Below are 13,288 nucleotides of genomic sequence, written 5' to 3' on the forward strand. Positions count from 1 at the left end.
CCCTGAGTCCAAGGCCCAGGACTGGCCAAAAAAAAGAAAAAAGTACAGGAAAATCGATGTTAAGGAATGTGAGAATGAATAGAGAAGAACAGAGTCAACGTTTTTTTTACTGTCTGATAATTGACATGGAATACTAAGTCCATAGCCATCTTGAGAATTTCCTACACTAGATTACTTAAAGGAAAATACAGAGATATTACTGATTTTCTGTAAGTCCCACTCCTTGGTGGACTACAACTTTTCATAAATATAATATGGATACTGGCCATATAATTTCTATGTAATGAATCTGATACCCAAAAAACTAAAGCACAGGATTTATAAGTATTTTATTTTTTGAGAAAATTCAAGAAATGACCAAAAGTGCAGCAAGTCAAAAAACTGGAACTAGTTTTAACAATTTGAAAACTTTAAATTCCACACTGGCTTGTTTTGAAATGAACTTCCAAACAAGATAGAATAAAAACACTACGGCTGTGCAGGACACTGCTGAAGCAGCTTACACACGACATCTTCAGGGCAAGTTCCTTTGTTTGGTTTTCTTGAAGAGTCACAAGGTCATTTTTTTTTTTTAATTTGCCCATCACCAATAGCCTCCTTAAAAACAGCAAGGGACCTACAGGGAAAGTCACGCTCAGGTGTTCACCCTGCCAGCTCACACCTGTCCTCATGCACCGAGTCGCAGGTGCAATGATGGGCTGGCCTGGCGGGGTTGCCACTCTTGGCTCAGCCTCACCGCCTGCTGGGTCGTGGGTCACACTTGTCCCGGGAGCTCCGCTTCCTTGGTGGAGAGTGGCCTCGGCTGTGCTTGTAGGGGTGGCTTCTGTGCTTTTTTGGGTTGGCTTCTTTCTGGTCCTGGTGTTTTGCAGGTTCCTTACTGCCCTCTTTTTGTTCCTGGTCTTGCTCTTTATGGGAGGGCAATGTGTTCTTGATTGTGTTAATCAGGAATCTTTTATTTGTACCAGCAAGAGGACACTTCATCCTGGAGAGAGAGGTAGGAAAGACAAGGAAAGCCATCATAAGTGAGAGTGCTGATTTCTCCCTCCTAGGCTCAGCCCTTAACATGGTGGTAAGTGTGGAATTACACAGCCAAGTTCCGGAGTTTGTTCAGCTTTCCTTGCATGCCACCTAGTGTAAACTCGGAGTAAGAGGAGTCAAGACAATGCCTGAGAAGGACCCCAAAGAGCCTTTGCACCCTGTCAACAGGCCTTCCTTACCAGGAACTCTGTTTCCTGAAGAAGTTTGTGTGTTCAGGTACTGACCACAATGTAAATTAATGGACTCAGTTGCTATCTTCTGAAAAAGAAATACCTGATTTGATTGTAATGTTCTTAATTTTTGTGGCTTGCTTTTTATTACCAAAGGATGAAAATGACTTCTTTTTTCTGAGCTGCTGCACAAAAGTGTGAACTGGTATACTTCAGATACAGTTATTAAATAAATAACTTTGTGAAGAATCCACAAATATACAATAATCTCTCTCTCTTTGTTTTAAAGGCACCTTACATTTTCTCTTTCTGGACAATAGTTGGTGCCTGTGGGGGGGCACCTTATACCCCCTTTAGGGATGAATTTCTATGTAGTGGTCATTTAAACAGCTTTATGATTCAAGTTTACCAAGTGCAGTGAAGCTTTTAATTTTGGAAAAGAAACTCCATTACAAATGAAAACCACACATTTTCTCCTGCCCCTGAGCAGTTCGACATATGCTGTGCTATTTCAGGAGTATCTTGAGCCCCAAATCATGTATTAATTATAAGTAAATACTATCCAACTTTCTATAAAACATTAATTTACAGCAATAGTTCAACTTCTGATTGTTTTTCAACTTTATTATGGTGTGAAAGCTTTGAACTTGCAGGCTTCAAGCTCCCAGGTCCCAAGTGCTGGGACGGTAGTTGTGAGCCACAATGTCCATCAATTCAGAATTCTTTATTGGGATGAAACTCCATCAACTGTAAGCTGAGGAGCAACTTAGCAGCTCTCCACTATAATAAGGAAGCATGGTTTAGTACTGCATAAGTGAAAGATGAGCAGTCCTTGGGGTTGGAGATATGGCTCAAGAAGTAGAGCACCTGCCTAGCAAGCACAAGTCAATCCTCGTTATCACTGAAAGAAAGTTAAGAAAAAGGCAAAAGGGACATGGCTCAAGTATTAAAGGACTTGCTAGCAAGTATAGGAAGGCCCTAAGCTTTTTTGCTGAACACTAGTGATCTACCACTTAAGCCACAGTTCTACTTCCAGTTTTTTGGTGGTTAAGTAGAGAAGAATCTCATGGACTTTGAAAATGTCTGGGTTGGCTTTGAATCACAATCCTCAGATCTCAGCCTCCTGAGTAGCTTGAGAAGTACTTGAGAAAAAGCAAAGGTAACTCTCACTGCTGTGAATGGTTAATGTGTAGGCCAAAGAAAGTGGCAAGGGAATGAATTAGAACAAGAAGGAAAAACATGTAGATAGATCCTTTAGCCCGTAGGGCTGGCGAGCTTATGGGAAGCCAACTCCAGCATGAATTCCATTTTTAATTGCTCTGTACTCTCTTTGAGAGTAAAGCTAAAGACTGAAGCAGTAGGTGATTGCTAACACCCTGCTCAGTTTGAGCCTCTGCTCATGCTCATGTTCTGGAGGTTACCCCTAGAACAGTACTCTCTGCTCACTCACATTAGGGAATTACTTCACTTTCTTCATCTGTCTTCTGGTTGCTCAGCACCTTCTCCTTCTTACTGCCATTTCCTCTATGTGAGATGACATGAAAACCTGCACAAAATAACCAACTACCCAGTACCCTTTTCCTTACAAGGATTTAGGCAAAAATCTGAGGCCTGCAGGAAGATCACAGGCCATGGCTGCCAGATGTGTTTGCACTAAATCTGTCACTGTCTGTACCCCATTAGGTAGGCTAGGATGGGGCACTGAGGAGGCCACAGGGCAGGGCAGCTGCTTTCCTGTCTGTAGCTCATCCTGGCCAGTAGACTTTCTCATCCTGACTAGTTATTTTTATTGTTGATTTATTTTTGGTTCTAAAAAGCCATACTAGCTCACACAGGAAGAGCCAGATTTAATGTGCTAACAGCATAAGTGGATTATCAAACCCTAAACATCACGAGACTGGTTAAAATTGCTTTAGCAAGAACCCATGACACACTGCCAGTTAAGATCCAGCATTCTATGTTAAACTTCTTTTTTACTTTATTTTAAAAATTGTTATTATGTAGTTGTACAAAGGGGTCACAATTCTATAAGTGAGGTTATGAGTACAATGCTTCTTGGTCAATGTTACCCCTTCCTTCATTCTCCCTCATTTTCTACCCTCCTGTTCCTACCCTCAAGTCACATACTTCATTTCTTTTTCTTAAGTTACTGATGTGTGCTGGTGGCTCACCCCTGTAATCCTAGCTATTCAGGAGGCTGAGATCTAAGAATCACAGTTCAAAACCAGTCCAGGTAGGAGAGTATGTGAAACCCTTGTTTTCAATTCACCATCAAAAAGCCAGAAGTAGAGCTGTGGCTCAAGTGGTAGAGTGCTCATCTTGAGCAAAAAAAGCTCAAGGAGAGTGCCCAGGCCCTGAATTTAAGGCCTAGTACTGCACCAAACGAGCAAACAACAAACCCAAACAAACCCAGAGAGCAGAAAAGATAATGGGTTGACTGGAATAAAATATAATGGGGCCATTCTGATTTTAGTGTTTTTGTCTTTCTCTTGTTGAAGAATGGAGGTGGTACCTAGCTTTCTCAGATTCAGACTCCTCAAATAGTGGCATATGATCACTAAGCCATAGGTTTAATGGCAGGATAGTACCAAGGATAATGTTATCCTAATGAAGCAATCACCCTGTGTCAGTGCATTACTGATGTTACCTCTGTCTCTTGCCTCTCATCCATTTTACAGTCTACCCTCACAGCACCAGTCTGGGAGAAGCAGAACAGGGGACTCAGTGCAGTCTCAGTAGGGAACCAACTACAGGTGGAGAGTGTGCTCTGTCCAGGAGAGCTGAGCAGAGCCACACACTGAGCCAAGGAAGAATGGCTAGCCACTCAGGAGCACAGGACAGTCACAGATATGGTCAAGGGTAGAGAACTCATCAACACATTGACTTTGAGACATGTGAAGTATAGGAGGCACTAGGAAATTGTGACTCATAGGCATCATTTTTATGGTAGGAAACATATGTGCTTGGGCCACGAAATCAAGATTCCATGCACGATACCCTATCAGCCTCTTATTTTATGACCAAATCCATTCCTGTAACTACAAATATTCCACCATTCATCCTGTGCATTCTTTGCACGATTGCAGATTCAAATCTAAAAGAATCCCCAAGAAGGCTGAGGCAGAGGCACAGTGACCCTCCCAGTTCTCCAGAACGCTGGGTAATAGTTTTATGTTGATGCTATGGCTGATTACAATTCATTTTGTTGTTCAATGACACCACAACTACCAGACCCAACCATGGTGCTATAGTTCCCAATGTGACAATCAAATGCTTCTGCGTGGGGCAACGTGTTCATAGTGTTATCTGGAAGTCCCATTACTAAATTGTTAACCCTTACTCTACACAACAGTCCTGAGGCTTACAGTGGGTGTTACATGTCCTTGATACTGTATGTTGCAATGTAATGCAAAATAGTTAACATATATATGAATGTGAAAGTATATATATATATATATAATACACACATATAAATTATATGTTGTTGGGGATTCATCTTGGCCTTAAGGGGGGGGGAAGGGCGAGGAGAGCGCTCCCAAGACGCCGCCCTTCCCCCAGCCCTGGGGCAGTGTGGAGTGAGCCACACCTATCTCCTTCTGGGTCTGGAACCAGAAGGGGTAGCTTTGAGACCATCCCCCACCTTGCGCCAGCGAGCACACAGGGCGGTACTATGGGAAGTGACGTTAGCCCATGAGGGAGGTCCTTGGGAGCTGCTCTTGGACGGACAAGCTCGCCAGCCTATCGCAGCTCATGCTCAATCCTCGTCATCACTACTATATTACTGTGAGCCCCTCCCGAATAAACTGGTTTGCTCTCTGAAGCGTCTCCGAGATCCGTCTGCGCCTGGCTTCCTTGGTGGGTAAGGAGGGAGGAAAAGGGGATCTTGTTCGGCCACGTGCACCTTAGGCTAGCCTGTGTCCCTCGCTCCACCTTGGCCACCTGCTGGTCAGGTGCCCAGGGGAGAGGGTGGAAAGGGGAGCACTGATAAGGGAGTAAGCTTAGCATCCCCGCACCAGGGGAGGTAAATCTAGCCCGGCAATATGTAAAATACTTCTTTACTGAAAACAATCTGCTTATCTTTCATATACAAGATATTATGGTAGGCCCTACAGCAGAGACAAATACCAGGATGAGGCTATCAGTAAGTGCATCTCTTTAAAAGACTAAAGAGAAGAACAAGGTAGGGGAAGGTACAGTTTAGAAGCAAGTATATGAAGCCAGTTTTCTAGGACAGACTGTAAGGCTCTAGTCTTTGGCCTCTGGTTCCCTTAGCAACACAGGTCATTTACATGGATTATGTGATCTGAGTAACATTCAGGGCTCTCTGATTTACTGGGTATGAGAGGAATGTGAGAAGGATGCTTGGGCAGAAAGCACTGTCATTTCATTGGGTTATCTGACAATAATATGCAGAAAAGAGGTGGTGTGGTAAAGCACTAAGCACATCAGCAGATCACTAGCTGGAAGGCTCTGGAAACTTCTTTGGTGTATTGGGTTCTCTAAATATAAAGTATAGGCTTTGGATTTCCATGGCCCTAAAATACTCAAAGAGCTTTATCCATGAACAACCACTTGAGTCATGGGCCCCTTGTATTTTCCTTCATTGGTTTTAAAACAGTGTGGCAGGCTGCGCTGGATCGCATTTGTCTTATGCCCCAGTGGATTAAAAACCCGAAGGTCAGGAGAGTGAGCCTTCCTGACTGCTGCTTCGCCTAGACTCCTAACATATCTACTGGTGTACAGTGACTATTTCAATGACTTGGAAAACCACATGTTTTAAAGACTGGAAGCACTATTAGCTTTCCAATAATCAAAACTTGAGGGCTGGGGCATGATTCAAGCAGTGGAGCCTCTGCCTAACAAGCATGAGGCCCTGGGTTCAAACTCCAGTGACACACAAAACAAACCACACACACACATACACACACACTCTCTGATGGTAGGGTGAGGATGTGGGTCAGCAGTATGTGCAAGGTCCGGGGTTCCCTTCCCAGAACCAAAAAAAGATTAATGACACACAATGGAAAAATAATGGTGCAATTTTTTTCTTACCAGACTGACCTTAAACCAAAACAGAACTTCACCCCCCAAAATGTCATTTTCTTTAAAACAAATATATTAAGAAAACTGAAGGCTCATTTTCTCTCAAATGAATCTGAGGACTTTTGGTGCCAATATATAAAAGGCTATGCTTTACAGGCACTACACTAAAAAATTATAGTGGGCTGGAGATAAGCTAACATGAGTGTGACAAGAATAAAAATGGCTTTGTAGACAATGACACTGGGCAAAGTTCTCAAGTTTATGCATGTAAATTCTTTTATGTTAACTAAAAGGAAGCCATATGAGCCAATATTTCAGCTTTTCCAAGGCCTTTGTCAACAAGAGACTAAATAGATTTTTTTGTAGTTGTTCTTGGTTATAGGGTTTGAATTCAGGGCCTGGTTGCTGAACTTTTCCCCTCAAGGCTAACTCTCTACCACTTTGAGCCATGGCTGGTGGTTAACTTGAGATAAGAGTCTCGTGGACTTTCCTGCCTGGGCTGGTTTTGAACTCAGATCTCAGCCACCTGAGTAGCTAGGATTACAGTCATGAGCTACCAGCACCTGGACCTCTAAAGCATCTAATATGAAACAATCTCAATCATTCTGTTTAAAATTAGAAATTATATTTCCTTTATATGCTTAGGAAGACAGACCATGGCCCAGTAGAGAGCAATGGATTGCCTATTCTTTAAGATCCATTCAGAGGTCCATTCCATAGGATGGGTGCCTGGATATCTTGCCAGGCTTTCAGTGCAGAGGCAAGGGACGGGGTTACTGTGGATTCCACAGAGCATGTTGGTAATGTTCTTTTCAATCCATCAGGATTACTGAGGTGTTTTACAAGTGGGCATGCACTTTCAAATCACCTGTGTATCTCCTCAGAATTCCAAAACCCAGGTCATACCCTGTGTCACTGACAGTGGACACAGGTATTAGTAATTTTTGAAGCTTCCCAGGTGATCCAAATGTGCATATATATTTGGGCAAGCATGTATGTATGTGTGCATGTACATGTGCGCACGCACGCACGCACACACACACACACACACACACACACACACACACAGAGAAATAGGTGCTGTCCTAAAGTCAGCAGAATACAGGGAAGATTCTTTTTGTCCCAGCACCAATAAACACAAAGCAGAGGCAAGATAGGTTTGGATCTCCCTTTATAACCTGTATCTGATAGGGTGTGCTGAGTGAAAGGCTGCCAAGGAAAACAATTAGGTGCCCTTAGAGTCACCAGGTACCCAGAGAAGCATGCCTCCAGAGCAACACAGACAAAAGGTTACAACATAATATGGAGCCAAGCAAGACTGCTATCTGAGGATTACGGTTCAAAACCAGCCTAGGGAGGAAAAACCGCAAGACTCTTACCTCCAATTAACCACCAAGAAAGCCAGAAGTTAAGCTGTGGCTCAAGTGGTAGAACACTAGCCTTGAGCACAAAAGCTCAGGGACAGCATCCAGGCCCTGAGTTCAAGCCTCAGGAGCAGCACATGCACATGTACAGGCACGTACACACACACACACACACAAATATAAACATGAAAAAAACAAAGTTGAAGTTTATTTGCACATATGAAAATAGAACATGAAACCTGTTGAAATTGTTTGAAAGGGGGTGGCAGAGGGAGTGAATCTGAGTGGGATCCACTGGATTGTGATAGAAATATCACAATGAAAAACTCCCTGTACAAAACCTCAAGCCCAAACCCCCAACTAACCCCTAAAAGGAAGCAGATCATTCCCTTTTTCACTTCTAATGAGATAAATAAAGTATGTGTAGCTTTGCTTATTATTTAAGAAAGGTAATTTCCAAACTTGGTTCACAAGATCCTTCTAGGGAAGCTTTAAAAACATCTAGGAGTCAGTCTTCTTTGATCACTTCATCAGAATTTCCTAGGGTGAAGTATTGGGAACACTGACATTTTCAATACTTAAAGAGTTTTTTCCTCAGTTAAACATCTGTGTTAAGTTATACATACAATATACTTGTAAAACAAGTAGAGGGTAGCAGTTGGCTGTTCCCACCTTCTTCTTTCCTGTTCTCTGGCTCTCATTAGCAATTACTATGGTCAGGAGCATCCTCTCTCAGATGTTCCTATGTTTATTATATATCACATCTTCTTCCAACCTGGCCAATGGAGGACTAGGTATATTAATCTGCAACTCGGTTCTCACATACTAGACATTTTCCCACAAGAACTCACATAATACTAACCAATTCTTTTCTGTGGCTGTATAGTATTCCACAGTAGATTGTATCATCATTTATTTGGCATAGAGACTGTGATATGTACATAGAGACTATTTCCATTTGAATTTTTTTGTCAGTGTTTTGAGATAGGGTTTTGCTGATGAACATTGCCTCCAACTTTTGATCTTTCTGCCTCAGCCTCCTGACTGTTGGGGTTATAGGTATGACCCAGCATGCCCACCCTATTTCCAGGTTTTTGCTCTCAAAAGTGTGCTACAAAAATATTGTATTCATCTCTATATACATTTTTCTCAGGGCTGGGAATATGGCCTAGTGGCAAGAGTGCTTGACTTGTATACATTTCTCTCTGTTTTTGGTACTGAGGATTGAACCCCATGCTAGGCTAGTGTTTACTGGGCTACACCCCAACCCCACCCTGCATACATTTCTGTAGCTCTGTTAAGAGATTAATAGAAGAGATCAAACAGGGTAGAAGGAAGGGCACAGATAATAACTGTGATTCAAAGTCCTATGCATCACCATTAGCAGAGAAAACTATACCATTATCGGTAGTCAACAGTGCCACTAGACACATGCCCTCACTTATACTACATTATTGCTTTTCAATTTTTGCCAATACAATGGGTACAAAAATGGAATCTTGCTACTTAAGAATAATGTAGAAACTTATACACATATTTCTGTCCCCATTAGATTTTAAAGTCTAAGAGGGCAGGAATCGTTCCACTCTGCTTACAGATGTTTTTGAATGATAGTGGTACCTAGAACTGCTGAAGTGCCTAATACGTTCATTAGTTATTTGTTCATTGGTCATCTGCAGTTTTGTTCTAAAAAGATTGTGTGTATAGGTTTAAAATGCACATATATACATGTATGTGTGTGCGTGTATGGTTTCCTTTTTATAAATTGATTTTTATAGGGGCTTTTTAGTGAAGGATATTAACTATTTCCTTGTTGGTTATTATGGTAAATAACTGCAACGATTCTATTGCTAGTCTTTTAACCAGCTAGCTTTTTACATGTTATCGTTTACTATGTAGAAGTTCACAGTCAAACCTGTCAGTTTTTTCTTTCAAATTTCTAATGCTTGGTCTTAAGTTCCTGCCCCACTCTAGCCAAAATGCCATCCTATTATTTTTTTCCTAAAAAAACTTAGTTTGGGGCTGGGAACGTGGCCTAGTGCCTTGCATACACATACATGAAGGCCTGGGTTTGATTCCTCAGTACCACATATACAGAAAAAGCCGGAAGTGGTGCTGTGGCTCAAGTGGTAGAGTGGTAGTCTTGAGCAAAAGAAAACCAGGGACAATGCTTAGGCCCTGAGTCCAAGCCCCAGGACTGGCAAAAAACAAACAACAACAACAACAAAACTTACTTTGTTTTTTAACATTTAGCTTCTTAGCCTTTTTGGAAGTAATTTTTCCTATTACAGATGAATATTTAACTGAGTGCAGCACTCCTTACTCAACAATCCTTTCTCCATTCATACAAATGGCCATATTTTACTACACATTAACCTGCTCTAAAAACAGGGGCTGTTAATCTCTCTATAACTTTGAAGAGTGTTATACAAGTATATAATATTCCCATCTCATTGCCCTTCCCATATAATTTAACTTCCCAAAATGTACTATTATAATTGAGAGGTCTGGTGGTCGCCATGTCAACCATGAGAAACTTGACATTAAGTCCTCTTAATCTGAGGCATTCAGACATCTAAAAACATCCCTTCTCTTACCTGTGTAACAATCTTGCCCAAAATGTTTAATCTGAATCTAACTATGAAAACATAAGCAAGCAAATCCAGAATGTGGAACATACTTTTTGACTGGATCCAAATCAGCTCTTAAGGCACCCCCAGACAAACAAACAAAAAACAGAGAGAGAAATCAACTCCTTATAAAAGATATTTAAGTGATGTTAGATGAGGATATGAAATTAGTGTGAGTTTTCTTGGATGCAGTTATGTAGTATGGTGTCTTTGAAATCTGCATGCTGAAATACATGAAATTGAAATAGAAATGATTTGTAATTATTTTTAATGGTATAATAAAAATACATTGTGTATTATATATGAACAGATTACACATATAACAGAAATATGTGTGTGTGTGTGTATGTACGTATGCATGTATAAATTCCTCTTGTACCATCACATTTTCTAAGTGGCTACTGAGTGTTGACTGGGAATGTCTATAAAGATAGATCTTTAACAGAAGACCCTTCTTGTCTCTTCCTTTCCAAGTCAATGCTTTGTTATTTTTCGTGTTTTATTTTATTTGTTTCTTGGAACCTCTTTTTTTTTTGCCAGTCCTGGGCCTTGGACTCAGGGCCTGAGCACTGTCCCTGGCTTCTTTCTGCTCAAGGCTAGCACTCTACCACTTGAGCCACAGTGCCACCTCTGGCCGTTTTGTATACATGGGGGGCTGGGGCATCGAACCCAGGGCTTCATGTATATGAGGCGAGCGCTCTTGCCACTAGGTCACATTCCAAGCCCCTTTGGAACCTCTTTAAAGCAGTTCTCAAAGTAAATTCTATGGACACCATTTCCTCCAGATTGCAGGAAGGCATCTACAAAGTTAAAGCTATTTTCATCATTTTTGATGTTATTCACTTTTCCCCACAAGGTTGGCATTTGCACTGATGGTACAAAAATGACAAAACCTCAGCAAGAATCAAGACAGTGACATCAAACTGTATCAGCATTCACTGTGTTCTTCACTACCATATACTTACAAGTACAAAGGGCAGGTTATACCAAAGGAGGTCCTTTAAAAAGCAGTAAACTTTTGCCCTTCAAGTTTTTGTCTTTGTAGTGATTATGTGTAGAAATGGGAAGAAGATATGAAAAGCACTTCTGCTACTTATGAAGTATGATGCTTGCTTCAGGGAAAGTACAGCTGTGACTGGGCTACAAGGCGAACTGGTTGGTTATGCAGACATGGATGAGCTATCACTTTAAGGTACACAATACCCAGTACTCATCGCCAATACAAAACCAGCACTTTATAAGGAATAAAAATATTATCTTTAAGTATTTGTGCAAATGAGTTTTAATTTAATTGATCAATTTATGAGTACAGTGCCTCTGGATCAATGTCATCCTCAAATGGAAAATTAAAAATTTGGAAAAATGTGAACCTGACAGCTTAATAAAATTTCAGACTTTTTTGATGAGATCAGAGATGATACTTAGAAATGTGGCTTTAAAATATTATATAATGACATGTGTCAACATTTGGAAAATCTTCATGATTCAGGAACTAAATACTTTCCAGATAACAAATGGTAAGTTACAAAATCAAAGCTAGGTAGAGAATCCCAAGTTCACTGGAGATCTAGGGCTTTTATTATAAAAAATATGAAAAGTTTGCATTGTTGAAAATTAATGTTAAGAATCTACCATTAGATGAAATTCCTTGTGAAGTCTGGATGGAGGATAACATCAAAAAAGGAATATTTTATAATTTTCGGAAAAGGTTATTGAAGTATTTCTTCCTTTTCTAAACATGTCTATGTGAACTTCATAGAGATATTTATACAATAATGCTATTTTGATAGAATTCCATGAAATTCATATAGAATTCTACCAAAATAACATTGCCATAGACTGAGTGTGGATTTATTAGCTGTTGCCACAACAGGAGAGTCATACTCTATGGATGGGAAGTTTGAAAAACTGTAAGGAGTTGGGTCCCTAATAACTTGTTTACCTGCTAACCTAATTGGAACATTATCCACAAATCTTAAGATAGACTGTGCATACAGAAACTCTCCCCAGGGGGAGTACGCCTGACATTGATACATTAGTTATTTTATTAGCAGAAAGTTCTGCTAAGCCACTAGGTGGTCCTATGTTGTCAGGACAAAATGACTTCCATCTGGAGAGTTGCCTAGAAACAACTGTCCCCCTCTTTTTTTAATTGTTCCTTACAGAGCAAGAGCCATTATTACATTTTCTTTTTCACCGTCAAATCATCTGAATTCATGCTTTAGTTATATGTTGATTCTTCCACAAGAAGTATCAGACTGGACTTGTGTCAGCCTGGCTGAAGGCCCTGTTTCATACCAAAACCCTAACTACCCTGTCCTAACAAATTTGTCCTAACACTATTCACATTAGTAGAGATTTCTCATTTCTGTAAAGGATAGGGAAGGATTGGAAAGAGGAGTAAATTTAACTAATATTTCTAATGTTTTCCAACTGCTACATCTCAGGAACCATGCGGGGGTATTTTCATGCACATTATCCCACTCAGTTTTCACAAGCACCCTAACTACCTGCCAGGTGGTTAGGTGGTTAGGGTGCTTAACCACCCTCACCCTTTCAGTATGTTACTGAGTCTAAGATTACATATATTACAAGCAGACTGACTCACTTATACTATATTATTTCATTTACTTATATAATTTATTCCATAAAAAGAGAGAGAGAGAGAGAGAGGTCTCACTATATAGCTTAGGTTGATTTGAAACTCGTTACATAATCCCTGTTGGTCTTCAATTTGGGATCCTTTTGCTGCTGGGATTACAGGTGTGTACTACTACATTGACTTTCAGAATGAATTTCTTTTTTTTTTAACTGTATTTTTTTGTGTTTTCTTTTTTTTTGGTACTGGGGATCGAACCCAGGACGTTGCACTTGCTAGGCAAGCACTTTGCCACTGAGCTACATCCCAGCCCAGAATGAATTTCTAAAATAGTATAGGTTTTAAAAATCATAATAGCAATGCTATTATCATACCTAAAAATAAAAACATTAATTTCTTAGTATCAAACAAATATCCCAATTGTTCCATATCTTTTTATAGTTA

General features: G+C 40.5%; 1 protein-coding gene across 2 annotated transcripts in view; it reads right to left on the reverse strand.

Annotated features, from left to right (window-relative positions):
* Positions 1-312: 312 nt before the first annotated feature.
* LOC125348396 (protein POLR1D-like) overlaps positions 313-13,288 on the reverse strand; it is a 44,953-nt gene continuing 31,977 nt past the window's right edge. For both annotated transcript variants that reach the window (XM_048341597.1, XM_048341598.1), the window contains exon 3: positions 313-982. In XM_048341597.1, the coding sequence (XP_048197554.1) occupies positions 733-982 (250 nt within the window). In that variant the 3' untranslated portion in view covers positions 313-732. The remainder of the gene's footprint in view (positions 983-13,288) is intronic.

Source organism: Perognathus longimembris, chromosome 3 (genome assembly GCF_023159225.1).
Source record: "Perognathus longimembris pacificus isolate PPM17 chromosome 3, ASM2315922v1, whole genome shotgun sequence".
NCBI lineage: Eukaryota > Metazoa > Chordata > Mammalia > Rodentia > Heteromyidae > Perognathus > Perognathus longimembris.